At 29.8% G+C, this 18,764-nt stretch overlaps 1 protein-coding gene across 5 annotated transcripts in view; it reads left to right on the top strand.

The window, feature by feature from the left end:
- LOC100571749 overlaps positions 1-18,764 on the top strand; it is a 151,771-nt gene that overhangs the window by 93,602 nt on the left and 39,405 nt on the right. The window contains exon 1 of one of the 5 annotated variants that reach the window (XM_016806732.2): positions 10,477-10,769. The exons of the other annotated variants lie outside the window; for them this stretch is intronic. Within the exon in view, the coding sequence (XP_016662221.1) occupies positions 10,639-10,769 (131 nt within the window). The 5' untranslated portion in view covers positions 10,477-10,638. Of the gene's footprint in view, positions 1-10,476; positions 10,770-18,764 lie in introns of those variants that run through there. 5 annotated transcript variants of the gene reach the window in all.

Genomic DNA, 18,764 nt, shown 5'->3' with positions numbered 1-18,764 from the left:
TACGCTTTTTACTGAATTATGTTTTTATTTACATATTTTATTATTTACAATCAATTTTAAAATAACATACACATTTGATTGAAGGCTATATAAAATATTAATAAGCAGTTATTTTTATTATTTTCATTGCAAAATTGTTATATTTTATTATTTTAATTTCACAATTGCGGCTTTTAAACAAAAAATAATAAATAAAGAAGAATGACGAACGTGAGTTAGGTACACGATTATGTCATTTAGAACTAGTGCTGCAAAATATTCTCATTTTATATATTAAGAAATATATATTTACGTATTAGTGTGGTGAAAAATTTTCATTTCGGATTCGCGTATAAACGCTAAAAAACGAAATAAATCAGGAAAACCCGTAAATTTTGCACGTTGAAACTGAACCATAAAACGTTGTTATTATACCTCGAGATCTGCACACGAGGAGACAACGCACGATGTTTTATTGTACCGCAACAACCGTAAAAATGAGTACAATTTTCCGTCAACGTTGTTTTTTTTCAAACGCGTTTCGAGTTACAAGCCATCAGGACACAAAGTTTACGAAATTAAAAAAAAATAGTACATTGCGGTAGCGCTAGCATAATATTATATTTAGTATGCATATAGGTATGTTGTATTTAATAGGAACGCGATGTTATGTTTACTTTGAATTAATGTAAATTTCCCCAGCCACCCACTTTACAATTTCGGAACGTTAAGTTCATAAACTGTACACCAGACATGTTACGTAAAAATGTAAAATATCAACTGGGTCAAAAATATCGAACAGAATACTATGCGAGTCGCACGAGAAAACTTATCTAATAAAAAATTATATACATTATTATTGCATGTTCACATTTATTCTTGTCTTATATCAAGCATTCATACTGGTCTTATTTTAATTTATGTTACATAACTGTTGTTACATTTTATAAACGGGGTGAATTTACCTATATATTTTTTTAATATTTTATATTATCCATCCCGTAGTTAATTCATGGGTTCCATACTCTATGGTTTAAATTATAATAATATTATAACGAACAAAATTTATAAGTAAAAGCTATACATACATTTTTGATTCTGTTAGCGAACATACTATATACAATAAATAATAATATTATATGATGCACAGCAACGCATGACAGCACATGTAGCAGATAGTTTCCTGCAGTTTAAATCGGTGCCTATATTGTATCCTAATAATATTTTTAAATAATATCTATAACGAGGAACCTTGTATTACATTTTCAATCATTTCGACCTGGAAAAAATATTTTATGGGCACTCGTAGAAAAAAACTAAAAAAAACGTTTTAATTTTAAAATGTTGTAGACGTATAACCAAAAACTAACCAAGGCTACTCCCGTTTCCAGTTTAAAATTATAAACTTTAATGATAATTAGGTTTCATGTATTCTAGAAATTTTTATTATGACCAAACACAATAAAAATTTTATGATATTCGCCTACTATTAAGTATTAATACTAATACATTTGTACGTTGATAAATACTTTTAAATTCGTTTATATTTTGAATAGGCTATATGAATTAATATAATACAATAATGATGAAAAACGTTTCCGCTTAACTAAACGAAGCGCAACCAATCAAAATGTATTTGAGATCGTTAGTATAATACGGTGTTTTTTTCACATTTCAGTCGATAGTTTCCATGGACCGTGATTCTGTTTATTTTTCACTGAATCAAAAAATATAAAAATATACAATCACCAAATTAATATGAGTACCTGTACAAGAAAACTAATTGTAAGCAAATACCTTATAAATGTTTAGGTATGTACATAAAATGTATTACAGAAAAATACTATTAATGATGGTTTATAATCGATGTCACGAGAAAAGTTTTACCAACTTATTTTAATTGTTTTTACCAAAAAATTGTAGGTATTAATCTATTATCATATTTGCAGTGCTATTATACTTGTAGCCACGGTCCACGGTAAATTGATATCAAATAATTTAATTCGGGCCTTTGCGTGTGCACTGCGTATCTTAAACAGTATATTATTGCGGCATGCGTGCAAAATTGTCTAGTTAATAAATAATAATATTATAGGTATTATATTATTATAAAGACCGTCGGCTATGTTTGCGAAATCATATTTCGCCTGTGCGTGTTATATTTACGCGTCTCGCCACTGTTATGTGACTGCGGCAAAAATATATCAATTTCCTATAATGCTGACAACGTTGCTTGTAAGTTATAATACACACGCACCCACATCCGCACTCACCCACAGAGACACGCACAGACACAGGCGCGAGTTTATTACAGTACTTACCTATACTATAATACTACCTAACCTAAATACTAAAAACTCTCTACCACTGCAGAGCAGTATTATTATGTCTTCAACACGGGACGCAAGACGTGCGATAGAAAATCCATTATTTAACAGGTCCCTCGTGTCCAAATCAAAACAGTATATATTATATGAGAGTGTGTGTGTGTGTGTGTGTGTGTGTGTGTGTGTGTATGGCATTTGCCGCATTGTCGTGCTTGTACTAATAATATATCGTATATATACGACTGTAATCTATCAAATAATGCACCAAAGTCGTAAAAAATGTCGAACTTTTCTTTTATACACTATTATAATCGGGTTAACAATAATTATTATTGCTTTGGTATAATATTATGTAATGCTATTTAAAAACTTTTTTTATTTTCACGAAAATTCGTGTGCGGATAGAGTGAAGAGTGAATATTTTATGATGTATTGCGACGCCATAAACTACCGAGAAATAAAAAGAAAATGAACTATCTTTTCTTCTCTTCTTTTTTTAACCTTTAATTTATGTACGTAGTACGCAAATAGTGTCCCAGTTCATAAACGCAGTAAGTTATATAATATTATAATGAAAATGTTTAAAGTGTATACGTTATAATTTACACATAAATTATTCACATTGTATAATAATAAAAAGCAATTTTTCTTTTTAAATAATTTTCAATACGAAATAAATTGAAAAAATGGCCATTAAACTTAGATTTCTTTAAATTATTCAAGCGGCATTAACTATCACCCCAGGCTAGTTATTTTCCTACAGCATACAATATATTTCAATAAATTCTTACGAACGTCCTGCAACTTCGATTGACATTAGAATGTATGTTTTTTTTTTTTTTAATACCAACATATAAATAAAAATATTTTTCTGCATTATATTTAAATTCAAAAATAAACAATTGTTATAAGTAGTTATAAATTATAAGTAATTTTTCATGAGTAATTTTATATAAAATACGAAAAACGTCAGCATTCTCTGCTGGACTGGTTTTAATGACAATTTTGTACTAAATTAAAATATTTAAAAAAAAAGTTAACGTATTAATGACTAATGCACATCATTTGATTTATATGAATTACTGTAGTACAATTTTACAGTCTGTTAAACCAAATATGGTCACCAGAAAAAGTAACTACTTATTTTAGAATCTGAGCATAGCGATGAATGTATATTGTATTTACAAAGATGTCTTTGTTTTTTCTTTCATCAACAATTTGAACAGTAAAAATGCTCCAAATTTCAACATCAGCATCATTTCTGATAGAAAAAAAATCTAGTTAGTACATTTGACAGGTCAAAGTTTAAAATTCTCAGTAGTTTTAAAAGCGTCACGAAAAAAAATTAAGGAATAGTGAAAATTTTTAAGCAAAACCAAATCATATTAGCATTTTTTAAATATGGTAAATTGGTAGCATTAAAAAAAAATATATTTTGACTCTTTTTGTTACTATTTTTAGCCTTTAGACATTTTTTTTTAAACTACTATCGATAAAAACTTTTTTATTTAGTTAAAAATCTTGAAAATTTAATTCTAGGGTCCTCACAAATTGCTTTATTGCTAATAAAATTGTTTGCTTTATCGGTAAAAAATATTAGAGACACGAATATTTTTTATATGCATTTAAAGTTTAAATTTTGACAAAATTCAACCAAATACTTACATTTTATAATTTTTTTTTGCGTTAGAAATTAATAAAAGTTCTTATATTTATAGGTAAAATTAGAAAATTGAATAGAAGATTCCTAATCAGTTTTTCTAGATTTTTATATTCAGCGGTTAGGTTTGACCATTAAATTTGATAATCTATACATGTAAGCTAGAATGATAAACTGTCTCCGCTCAGAATCGTTTTCGTATGCAGTGATTTATCATTGAATTCAAAATATATAACATGTCCATTACAATGACATACTCGGCGACGTCTGTACAGCACAGTGGTATCCACTTGTCCACCTTTTTTATTTTGTATTTAATCTAATTCTGGTCTTTGACATTTTCAAGTATAGTGTATACCTACTTATAGTGTCCATATTCTCAAAAAATTAAACTTATATACCATTTTAGGTATGTCTTATGACGACATTAATACATTATATTTTATAATATTTATTTGTAAGAAAAATTAGACACTTTTAATTCAAAAAACATATCGCTGTTACGATTAACATCTCATCTTTCAAAAATGGTCATTGAAGTCTGTAGTTGAAGTCGGTTGGCAAATACGAGCGATTAATTTAATATCAATATCCCGATCCTTTTAAGCGTTGCTCAATCGCAATAATTTAATATCTTTTTTATCTGTCGTGCAAATGTGCAATAGAATCGGTTGAATATTTTATAATATTATTATTTCCAAACTGTCAAATAATTTTCCGCTCGAAACAACTGCTCAAATTCATATTTCCTGGTATTATGTATACATTATAATAATTGCCATTTAATCCTATATGCAGACCTTTCGAAGTAGTTTATGAAAGTTTAGTGGCCATTATTTGTCAAATACTGCAAATATTGTTTTAAAATAACAAAATAATTCGGTATTCTAATTAATGCAGAAAATACATTGCTTTTTTGCATTCCGGTCTCTGAAATATGTTTTAATGAATAGTCACTTCGAAAACGTCAGTTGTACACTTGTATGCAAAGTAAATTAACTTTCAGTGGGAAATCAAAAAAGTGGAATTATAGGTAGGTACTTACATAAAATACTTATAAATAATTACCAAGGTATGCATCAAGGTACCTCGGTTTACGACGTATAATGTTATTATAACATTGTTATATTATAGGTACCTGGGCTTACTTGATGAAAAGTAGATTATCGATATTTTATTGTCAGTGTTTTAAACGTATCAGTATTGTTGCCACGACCCACGAGTAGGTGCTGAGTACTGAGTACCCCCATCCACCCACAACTTATGTAATAATAATAATTGACCCGTCGCCGTGGGAGGGTTTTTGGCACGAAAGCCAAAGGATTTAATCACGATGCGCTCGAGTCTATTATTTACCAATCGAATTCGGAGAGGCAAGCCGGTGCAGGTCACTATATTATATTGAAGTTATATATAGACAGGTAGATACCATTGCGCGTATAGAGTCATCCGGATACTACGACGCTGCAATGTTGGCAGTGACTTCACTACGTATAGACCTTAGAAATAATATAATATAAATTCGCGTCGGTCTTACATATTCTTATGATATCGGCATGTCGTCTATAACAACGTCTTCGAACGACTTCACGTCTACAGCCTGCACGTGATATTATATGATATTATATTATACAGGGTGTAACATAAATACCTGAAAAATAAAAATAAAAATAGATTCTAATTAAACGTAGGTATGATAAAAATATCAAAACTATAAATAAATAATAAATAATTTAAGAAATATACTTAGGTATGGTAGGACATTCCTAATGGGAAATATAAATTATAAAAGTCACTACTTCACCCACTGTATTTGGGCTATATGATACCTATTATCATCTATTAGTATCTATATTCTATATTGTTAATTTCATTACAATCATACAGTTGTGTCTTATCTATTGTACTTGTTATATTTTAATCTTGATTTGAATTTATATTAGTTTTATAAGCAACTTTAATAATATAGTAAACTCTTTTGCCTTTTTGGGCGTCAAAATTCAATGTAATAAAATGCATGACACTAAAAATAAAAATAAATATAATTATACATTTATACGCAGTGAATAATTTTTTTTCTCATTTTTTTATTTGATGGTTAATTTTTGCGGATAGGACGCTGTGGTATGTAAACACAACCAGCTTATTTAGTCCCATTTTATCGTCTGCTGCAACGTGTGTGTTCAATCTCGCTATGCATATAATACTCATATATATACATTGTACATACACCTGAACCGGCAAATATTCCAATCACAAAGCCTTATATTACTATCAGAATTATTATATTATCATATTCAAATTCCACTAGGAGCCAATATATTGTTATAATTAAAAACTCATGGATCATCGTGTTTAATATATTATATTATATTACATATTTTGTCGTCTGATGCGTTGGGAGCACAGCAGAAAATATCAATCACGATGAATGTGTGTGTACAATTAATAAAAAAAATTAACATTGTATAAGTAATATAGGTATTAAAAATAATAATATACAGTGTGCGGTTCAACGATAAAAGTACTTAACACGAAATATTTCAAACGCATGACCTGCAGAATATCATTTGGGTTTATTTACTGCATATTACTAAAACAATTGTATTTGAAAAAATTATTTTTTTTTTTAATTGCACCACACCTTTTGGAGTACATATTTTAACTAAGTTAATTTTGACTTTTTGAAAATAAACTGTCCATCTTAAAAATTGACTTATTGCCAGCCTGATAGATCGAGTTAATGTTTCAAGTTATGCATGTTGTACTAATCATACTTAACAGTTTATCTACAATTCTACTAGGTTCTGTGTAAATTTCAGATATACTGTTAAAATATGATAAAATATATAACATACACAAATCAAAACTTTAACTCAATCTCAATTGGTTAAATTTTAAGATGGAAAAAACTTCGTAAATCAAAGTTGTTTAATTGTTAGAATTTAAACAAATTAATTAAATTCAGACTCAAAAAGAGATGATACTATTCAACCCAATATTCTTTTCCCACATATGGGTGGAAAAAAATAAATTTCAAATTCAAATCTTTAAAAAATAAGTGTTAAGCCCTTTCCGAGCAGTAACAAAAACACGGATTTAATAGAGGGCCATGCATTCGAAATATGTTGTGTTAGGTACCTTTATCATTGAACACGCTGTGTATTAGTGTGTAATGTGAATAATATTATAACGATAAACTTTTATATCGAGTATAGTCAAGTTAGTTCTAAATTTTTCAAAAAAAGTGTAATATTAAGTCCCTTATGCAGTAAAAAAAAAAACCGGATGAAATTCAGGGTCATGCATTTGAAATATGTTCTGATACCTTTATCGTTGAGCATGGTGTATAATGTTTATAATATTACACAATGATAAGGTTTGATATTGAGTACAGTCGTATTGTGCCGTGATCGGTGTAGGGGGTTGGGCACACGACGACATGAATATTTTATACGAAACGGAATTTTAGCGTCCTGCAGTCGTTGGCGCATTTGCCTGGGATTCTATAGATTCTATATATTTTAGATAATAATAAATACACGAAATATGAGTGTATACGTACGATAGTAATATAATACAATTTATTACAATGAACGATATGCTGGGTGAAAGCACTCTTTTTCTCGAAAAGTATTGATGTTTTTGAAAATATATTTTATTCTCTTTGGATGATTTGAATTTATTAAAAATTAAGTTTCTTCACTATTATTAACCATCGATATTGTTTTACAAGTTTCTGCATACGTAAATTTCATATTATTCAGAAGGAGGTGAATATACTTTTATATGGATTCTGTTGTGTACACATCGAATTTCGTAGGTACCGGTAATATAAATTAATTATACAAGTAGGAAAGCATTTGAAGTTTTGATGAACAGACTAATATTTTTAAAACTAACCACTGTGGTACTTCACAGAGAAGAATTACCAGGAATTAAAGAGAGTAAATATGTATAACTTGTATAAATAATATAATAATGTGTTTGCCGTCAATTCGGCGTCATACCATGAATATTAATTATGTACTTAATAAATGAAAAAAATCGTATATACCTATAGTAAAATAAAAAGCTAATATAGGTATAAATAGTTAATAACTATTAGTTATAGAAATATAATATTAATAAATAAGTACATGATACAATATATTTAGTAATATTTAATCTGACAGGTCTGTCTGCCACTGGGAATAGTCTTTCGTGTGAAATTTATCATTGAATTCAAAATCATCACATATTCACATTTATTACTCGATGACCATAATAGTTACATTCAACGTCTACTATATAAAGTTACATCAGAGTGGTTACCCTTTACCCCCTTTTCTTGTTTAGTAATATATTTTGTAGTATAAAGTATTCGTATACGGTATAATAATGACACTATATAAAACTATAATATAGTCCTAGTCACCCTGCTACTTAGTACATACCTATAAACTATTTTAAATGTACACCTAATATTATCAAAATATATAGGCATGGGCGACGGCCATTGAATAAAATATAATAAATCTTTTCCGGTAATATAATGATTGGCGTATTTAAAATGAGAGAAACTTCATGTTTTATATTATAATATTATTTACGTAGGTCAAAGGTATAAAATATTATATATTATATTCGCTTCGATTCGATTTGCGTCTGTCTCGAAACCCGCGTGTGACAGATATTGTCAATATAACTGTGCGCAATACGCTTACGTACCGAGTGACATTTAAAAAAAAAAAATGTATACTAAACGAGTGATGGTGTGAAGTGAGGGATATTATTGATATATATCCTACGGTGAACCGGACAAAACTCATCTAAAATTGCTACTCTAATCAGCTCAAGAAAGAGGGGTCAGGAGGTAGGAGGGCAAGGGGGTAGATGAAAACATTTTAAAAACATTATTAGTTGTTACAATTCATTTTTCTGTAACCAAACTATTTCAGTATCCATAAATATTAATACAATTGTATATGACACTATTTATCGCAATAATAAATTAAATGGTTACGTTTTAATAAATTTAAACTTAATTATGTTGTCTTAGTATGTGGTTTAAATACTTCATCTATAACCTCTTTAGAAACATCGTATCCGATAGTATTGTCTCCGTCTACTTAACACTCATACTATAAACAATTTTACGCTCAGAAAAACTCATTTTACTCTGTAATTTTTAATATCAGAGTAAATTGAACTACTATTTAATTTAAAGGTAGGTAATAATATTATTTAGGGTGGCCCCACACTGTCTATTTTTCGATATTTTAATTTTAAAACAAGTTATGGACATTTGAAAGTTATAACTTTTTTTGCAAGCTATTATTTTATTACTTAATTAAAAATTAAAATATCTAAAAAAGCCTACCGAGTCCATCAGATTTTCAATTCACTTAATATAATATAACAGAGTAAAATGTATTTCGGGTGTATAATTTGCTACCTATCTTTTATTAAATAGTAACAAGACAACGCATGCGGGCATGGAAATGTACGAGGTTCTCTCAAAATATATTTTAAAAATGATTAAATTACATTTTATAATAATTATATGCAAATACTGAGATTAAAACTTTAGTTTTCGCCCCCCCCCCCCTAAATATGGGGCTAGAAACGCCCCTGCATCAGCTCGCATGAGTAACAATCTATCGGCTCAACTTCAACATTTCTATGCACACATAAATATATACCTCACAGCAAAACCTCCTTATAACGGACCTTTATAAGACGGGAAACAACAACAGTCCCGTATAATTATTAATTTATATCCCGTTCATTTTAGTTTCCCAGTAACGAAAACTCCTCTATGACGGAAAATCAGTTTGGACCTAGCAATTCTAGCTTATAAGGAAGTTTTATTATGTACCTATATATATAAATATATAATGCATACTCAAAGAAACATGTCCAGGAAAATATTCCATTTCAGAGAATATGATGAAATCAATAAAATAATATCATTATACCGGGTAGACGCTTAAAGTAAAATGCTACAAGATCGACACTATAAATAAAGTGTAACATTCTTTACATTTTTACGATATTTCAGTTACAATAATGTAGGTAAATAGTAACTATAGAATATATACTACTATAGTAAGTATATAGTATACCCTACAATCAGTAAATAGTGCACAATACAGACATAACACATAAATAATTACCTGTTTCAAAAACACAAAATTTGATAGATAAAACTGAAATACTTATATTATTTTAAAATATATCACCTCGTCAGGCTCGTGCACGACCTATTCACAATATTATAAATCATAATAATATTACGGATGCGTATTTGTAGTGGCCACATTATAGGTACTATATTATTATACTACCATAGTGTTGGTTACCGCGCCTATCCGGAGCCCACGGGAGGAAGGACGGTCGGTAGACTAATGGACTTTCGAAGAAGGGGAAAATATCAATCATAATAATAATATACTAAATGCACCTACTGTTGTTGTTGTTGTTGTAATAATACCGTGTATATATATATATGTATATGCGCACGTTTATTCTAATGGCGTACTATATTATATATAACTATAATGTATGGGCGTTATATCTATATAAGTTTGTACTGTACACGTAAAATACGAAGCTGGATGGGTCTCGGATATGTTCGCGTGAACGTGAATCCGACCTTTTCGTCACTTTGCGAGCCGTTTTATTCGGTTTATGTGCGCACCCGTCGCCGGAGCATTCGTCGTCGTCGTTGTCATCGTCGTCGTTGTTATAATATTGAATACGGTAGTGTCGCCGACAAAAGCGTATCAGAATATTACACCGGACACAATGGAACCGACCCGGTACTTAAAATTCGATTTATCATATAGCCTTGCGCGCGCAATCGTCATTTATCACTCGTTCAACCTGCTACGCCGCAGTAGCTCATTCATCCTCGCCGCCCATCACCTATATTATATTATAACACAATATAATATTATGTACAATAACATAACCTATATACCTTATTAATGTAAATATATATACATTAATACATTAATATTATATATATATATATATATATATATATATATATAGAGAGAGAGAGAGAGATAGAAAGACACTCATACACACGCAGTGAAACAGAGGGCGAGAGGGCAACTACAGAGAGACATAAACGTATTGCCACGTTGTATTATGCATTTTCGACGTGTATATAATTTGCGCACAACCCTACGAGCAGGTCAGGTTAGCAAACCCTGCGAGTTACATTGTTTCCACCACATTGTATATAATATGTGCGATTATAATATTAATTATTATGACGTACACGATTTCGAAAACTTATCCCGTATACACTCCAGAGATGGATATTTCTGTAGGGAGATCGCCCACCTCACAGGTATAAAAACTACCTCTGGCTACCTACTGTATGTGTTATATACCTAGTTATCAGGTACATTATATTATTAGTACATCCAGTGAAAAAGTCGAGTGAACTTTAAAGTGTTATTATAAAAGTGAAAACGGACGAGTGTACGTGTAAGTTCATGTATGGGACTGCATTAATTCGTCTCGTCAAACGATAACAGTAACCACAGACTGTAGGAACGCATTATATGCTATAAACTGATTACAGAGGTCAGATGTTATATTACATTTTGATAGGCAACAGACGCAGCTCTGTCTGTACGAGATCGCAGTTTGGTATACACGCCGCTATTTATATGTAGAGATTTCATCTCGCATTATATTAATGTGTACCTATACATTTTATGCTCTATAATTATATTTTTCTCGATTAATTAATAGCTTCAACAAAAATATGTTTTCACAAAACTATAAAACATTCACAGTAAATACAATATAATATTAACATCATAAATTAACAAAGAAGTATTGTCTTCTCTGTTAGTATAATATTATGGTCTGGTTGGTCTTCTAGGAAGAAGTATATCGTAGTGTAGGCGTGGTATTAGCCTAGGCTTAGGTTTTTTCCCTAATAATGTTGTAATGGAGAGCTCCTTGGGTTTTATATTATATTTAGGTTATTATTAAGGTTTTTGTTTATGTTAATATTATTCATGTTGATAAAAGCAGGGAAATCTCGTATCATTTGACAGCTTTTTAATTCGCACGAACCTGCATGGCACTTCGAGTGCTACTCTTAGGAAGTGTTTAGGAGAATTTTCAAATATTTTTATTTTATTCGAGGAAGCCACAGCCCGTACCCGACATGCTTTAAAGTCAGCAGAGGTACATATATATATAACAGTAGGGAAGATGTCATCAGCACGGTTGTCGAGGTGAGTTTTAATAGGCAGTAAAGGATTCTCTTCCTCGTATATCATAGGTACTCTTTTATAATACTACACTGTATATCATTATTGTACGCGTTATAACGTATAGTCCTAATAAACATAATATTATATGAGGCCTTCATTGCAGTAATGGACCAACTCACCCATTTTGAATGCTCGACCATTATACTTATACGCTATATTATTGATATTCCAGTCAACGCCGAACATCAAACATCTCGAACAATAATTCATATTCTTTTCTTCTCTACTTTTGTTCGGCCTCGTTAAGCTCTGACTCTTTCAAAACTGTTTCTTTAGAATCGAGAGAGGTTATCGGCTGGCAGTGGGCTACGCGAAAAACAAGAATAGTTGTATTTAAATATATAATACCGTATACACAATAGCCGATGGTCACGTGACGTATGCGCATACATATTAGCCGACTGACGACGTCTGCAACCGTCTGCAACGGTGAAGGATTTATTTCTTTTGTATGCATTCGCGCCGGTACCCATGTTGTAATCAGACCTGAGCGCCAGGGTGATTGGTGATGGGGGTGGGGTCAACCCCTACCCGGCATTACCTACCTATTGGTCTTACTGTTTACTGATAATTGGTGACATGTTTGTACATTCTTATATATTTTAATTTTCCTAATCCCCTCCACGAAAAAACACTGTGCATGGGCGACGGGCATGGTTGTAATTTATGTTTTATTATAATATTATTATCACAGTGAAGCAGCAGTATTATAGGTAAGTACGCGCCGAACGTAATACACTGTAAAAAATGATAAACACGTATTTATTTGATGCATACAAAAGTGTATTATATTTTCCATTGTGCGCTTATCGACCGCTAGTCGCATTTACATGCCACAAACACGTCACACGTACGATATAATAATAATATAATAACAACGATAATATATTATTGTGACGTATAAAATACATATTGTTAATATTATTATTATTATTATTGTTATTATACATACGACGTATATGTGAGTATTCGGTAATTCATCAATCATCGATATGGTATATTTTTCCCTCCCGTCTTGAGATTATAAAGTCGAGCTTGCGTTGGGCACGGTTGCGATCCACTATATAGGTAGGTAAGTTCCAGGGTGGGGGAGGGGTGAGGGGGTGCACTTGAATTATTATCAAAACCGTTCTAGTCGAAGTAGTATTTTCTTCGGGAAAAAAATGACCCGTTTTCAATCCCCTTAATGTTTCGAGCACTGCTCTGCAGTTTAATGGAATAAAATAATATGTCGTTCAAGTTTAACGAGAGCTTTTTTTTTACTCCTATATGTGTGTACGCGAAAATGTGTCGAAAACATATTATTTTTTAATATGGTGTACTGAAGTTGTTGGTTGTACCTCACCAACTGATCGAATTATAAATGTCTTTGTAAATAATAAAATATATCGTTTAGTTCAGGAACGAAAGAAAATGGCGGCCAGTTTTAAATCACCCGCCACCACTCCTAACCCCGTAAATTAAATTGTATATAATTTTAACATTTTTAACGTCCAATCGGTTTGTTGTATAATTTACAAAGAACATGTTATTATTATTATTATTATTACTCGAAAACGACTTCGGGTGGGATTTTATTTTCAAATAAAATTTGTTGTAAAAAAAATACTCTCAATTGTTCGGGGTCGCAAGTATAATGAAAGACCGTTATTTCAACAACAAAAAAAATATATATATAATATATATGAAAAAAAATATCGTAGGAAATGTTTAGGTCCAAAAACTATTATAAAAGGTTGGCTTACAAGCATTGTTCAACACAGTATTCCGCGTAAACTTGTTCAATTCTCTGAAACAACTATACCAGGTAGTAGCAGGTATATACTTTGGCAAAGTATCTTAAATTAATTTTTTGACATTTACTATTGTAAACATAATGCAGACTCTTCGTGCGACCTCCGACGTTTAAATTGCGGTACAGGTCCGGAAGTCGATTAATTTATTTCAATTATATTCTGTACGGAATACAATAATTTTAAGGACACCTCGTTTAATAAATTTACCCCACTGCAGCACGTGTAGTTGAAAAAGCGTCGGCCACGACGTTTAGCATTGTTTAATATTTTTATTTTAGTATCTATGTATAAATATAATATATTATTATTATTATTATTATTATTATTATCACTATGTTATGTTATATATAAAATGTGGAGCACAAATGATAAAAGGATACCCAGTGAAAATGTTTTTTCATTTTATTTTCCATTTCAACCACACGATTAGAAATGTAATATATCTAATAATATTTTAAAATATTATGAGACCCATTACTGAACTGCAACAATTATTATCAAATCGGTTCTATTCTGTCCAACGTACAAAATATTGACATTTTATACGCATTTTCCATGTGTCAAATAGTTTAATTATAAAGGCATGTCCTATAATACGTCTTGTCATATACCCAATCCACTTTAAATGACAACAAAATAATATAATAAGTCTTCCAAAGGATCTATTATATTATTTTGCATTATTATTATTTTTTTTGCAGATATTTTGGTACGAAAAGTTTTAAGTAATAAGTTTTGAATCGTCTCTAGAAACTTGTTAGAAAGTTGTACATGCCCGCCTATTGAAATGAAATAACGTTTTAAAAATAACGCACTGTATTGACATAAATATTAAGTTAACATGATATAAAACCAATTGAAGATAACTGTCGAGATATTATTTTTACAATTGGATTATTAATAATATACTTTTTTCAATTTTGACCGAAAGAAGAATTTTTGACAAAGTAACCGAGAAGCACATTTTACAATGTATCTTTAAAGTGGCTCTACCTAAAAGTATTAGATATGCTGTCCACTTAGTCATTAATTAAACTATATTTTACCAATATTATAGGCATATTATAAGACATTCACAGAAATAAAAATTGGCGAATTACATACAAAATTATTGCTTATACCCAATATAACTTTTAATAATAATTCATATCATAAATCATAATATTATTTTTAAACCATTTTGTTTAAACATTAATAATAAATAATAGGGGTAATATTTGTATTAATTAAATTATATAGTCTGTATATTATGATATGAAACATTTTAGAAATCTTCTTTGGTCGACACTATAATATACCCTATATAGTTACCTACCATTAAAAACTATTGTTTTTGTAACACTAATTCATAATTAATAATTCTTGTTTTTTTTCCCATTAAATTTTGGTTGTTTAGTGAAAAGTTTCAGCAAGTTTGTGAAAACAAGAAAGCTCGAGTTTTATTTTTTTTCTCTCACATTTTGAATAAAGACAACTTCAGTATTGTACACGCTTCTTGCATATTATTATCACCTCAACTTTCACTGGTTTTGCTTAAATTTAAACTTTATTCACACAGCATAACAATTGTAAGTTTTGCTACCTAACACAATATATAGTACCTGCTGGCCTATTATGTTATTCAAATTCCGTCCAATGTGACAATTTAAATTCATCATGCTACTTTTACTTTATAGGTGACAATAATTATTACCACGTCTAATTACGTTATACATATAAATTAATTTCTATAAGAATTTTAAGCGTGACAGACAGACGTGTATGTTTTTAGAAATATGAGCTTAAAGGTTTGCAGAAGAGCTCCGCACTTTGTTTGACCTATGAGAGAGAAACTTAATCCAGCCATAAATAGTTTATTAAATACTGGCTATGGAGGATTATTTAAACGGATAGTGAAACACTATAAACATTAACTACCTAGGTACGTAAAAATAACGGAGAGAAAATGTAGGATACCAATTACATTTAAATCAAAGTATTTTTACACGAAGTCCGCGACCCACAAATGTTTGTGATATTTTTCACAAACGCCTAAATATGCACCTTTGTAGGTACTGGTACTCTCTGGCCGGATCTTAGAAATATCAAAAACTGTATTTATGATAGTGGCTTTTTTTCAATTCCATCAAAAGACTACAAAAGGCTATCGCGTATAGTGTATACATTCGGGAAGACATTTTCCATAAAACGTCAATGAGATAACCATTTAGTGTACGGCGATAAAACGAAAAAGAAAAAGAAAAAAGGAATTACCACGACGTCACTATGAAAACGAATAGGTTTTGGTAGCCACTTTTATGGAGAGAAAAAAACATTTATTACCCACTATTTTCTTATTCTACTTTTCTGTCGGTTTTTAAAACATCTCTTCTATAAACGAAGATGTTCTTTAGAAAAGTTTTAACATCTTTACCTGCTCTAAAGCTGTTTTTCAAGCTGGCTTAAGAATTATTACATCGATTTTACGTTTTTATTACAATTAGTTCAGTTTTAACAGTTTTAATGGGAATTTCTCGTAAGTGCACTTATATAAGTACCTACTTTACTACAAGTACCCAATATAACAAAAACATAGTTTATGTTTGTATTACAATTTCAAAAAATAAATTTGAATGAATTCATCGTCATTAAATTGAAGTGCTGCTATATATAGAGTAGTATGCATATTTTCACTAAGTCGATATATTCAATATTCTGTTGTTATATTAACAATTTTAAACCAAATTGAATTAAGACAATTAACAATCTCATTTAATTATATAACCACCACATTTACAATATAACTGTATAACTATATCTAGTACAGTGCCTTTCTAAGTTTGTTTAACTACTCGAGAAGTAAATAGTTTACAAGTTTATAGAAAGTAAAATAGGAACATTTAAATAAGAAAAAAATCTTCTTTCATTATTAGCTCTACATGACTACATTATATTTTATTAATATTACGCGTACTCACTGATAAATGATTATCTACCACTCTAATCGTAATAATTACATAATAATATCTATGCGTAGGTTATATATTCACTACAACTGTTCTATACCATATATAAATTCCGAATAAAATATAACATAATATACGAATTTATAATATTATATTTTGATGATTGTCAGCCGCACACCAGTCAGTGGTTAAAAGCTGGTAACAGTCAGCTCAGCTCCCTACATACGCGAAATAAGGTCATCCCGGTATGCGTATGCGCCAAATAAAAATAAAAAATTGGCCGACATATTATCGCAATGTGCGGATCTACCGCACCATTCGTTTATTTCAAATATTATTGTTTAGATATTATAGAGATTTGTATCGTTAATACTTAATACACTTAACGGAATCGACATAAAGATTGCATAACGTGACTATGGAGAATATTTTGCAGTCTTAAGGGGTTTCGATACCATGATTTTCTGTTTTTGTATAACATACGTGTAACATTGATTTTTTACGGGCTCTTTGCCAAACATACAAATTTATCTAATAAAGTGATAAGAATTCTGAAAACAGATTTGAATTTGTCGTCAAGTCTAAATGAAATCGACTTTCCCACATTTTTGATTCTTATTTTACAAAAATTTACATTTCTAGGAATTTGGGGGATAATATCAAAAATGTGGGAAAGTCAATTTCAAGTAGACTGGACGAAAAAATTCAAATCTGTTTTCAGAATTCGTATCACTTCATTAGATCAATTGGTATGTTTGGAAAAAAACACAGCTAACATACTATGTCACGCATGTGTTAGACAAAAACAGAAAATATAAAAAATATCCGACGATTACAAACATGTCGTCATGTCGCAGTGTGCAGATATACCACTGCACTATATTTTTATTTCAAATTTAGATACTATAGTGATCTTTATGGTTAATATGCCTAAACAGAATCAATAGAAATACGACGTGACTTTATTTAAATAATATTCTAACTTTACGAAATAGTCGTTTTGACGTTTAAAAAATAAAAATTCGTTATAATATTATTAAAGACGTGTAATAATGTTTTATCTACAGAATATTCCCATATTTGTATAAAATATTACGTGTAGAAACAGTCCTGTGCACATTGTATAACCTAATAATTTTTCGTTACAAAGAGATGAGAATCAAACTTTTCTGGTTTTTTGCAGACACATAAATATTTATGATCTTTTTTATTTCTTTTTTTTTTATTAAAATTGAACATATTTTCATATATTTTTATGAATATTTACTTTTCCCAATAATGAGATTTTAATAAAAAAAATAATAAATATATATAAAGGTAATATGAAACATTTATTACGCATATACATTTTTTGGAGGTATAAATCGCCCGGAAATGTGTTTTTTTCTTTGTACGTGATTGTTACGTTCATATATTTTATATTTGTCTTGTATAACGTTATAATTTATTTTTATCTTTATCGACTATCAGTCGACAAGTCATTCTCCTAATTTTTTAATCTATATTTAAATGAATTTGTACATTGAGTTTTTCATTTGACTTCATACTTGTATTGTCTTATCGTTTTTATCGTCTTGAGTTACTACAAATATTCAATTCAATATCTGTATACAAGTATAGATATCAATTAATATTTCAAAATTACGTTGGTCCTAAGTCCTGGTCGTTGTATGTACTTTCAAACTATAATAATATTTAAACGTCATAATTATTATTATAACATATTTGTACGTTTTCAACTTTTTCAGCGCTACCTATATTCTATATATATT

The sequence above is a fragment of the Acyrthosiphon pisum genome, chromosome A1 (genome assembly GCF_005508785.2).
Source record: "Acyrthosiphon pisum isolate AL4f chromosome A1, pea_aphid_22Mar2018_4r6ur, whole genome shotgun sequence".
Lineage (NCBI taxonomy): Eukaryota > Metazoa > Arthropoda > Insecta > Hemiptera > Aphididae > Acyrthosiphon > Acyrthosiphon pisum.
Note: the sequence above shows the minus strand (reverse complement) of the source record. Positions and strands in the feature narration are given on the sequence as shown.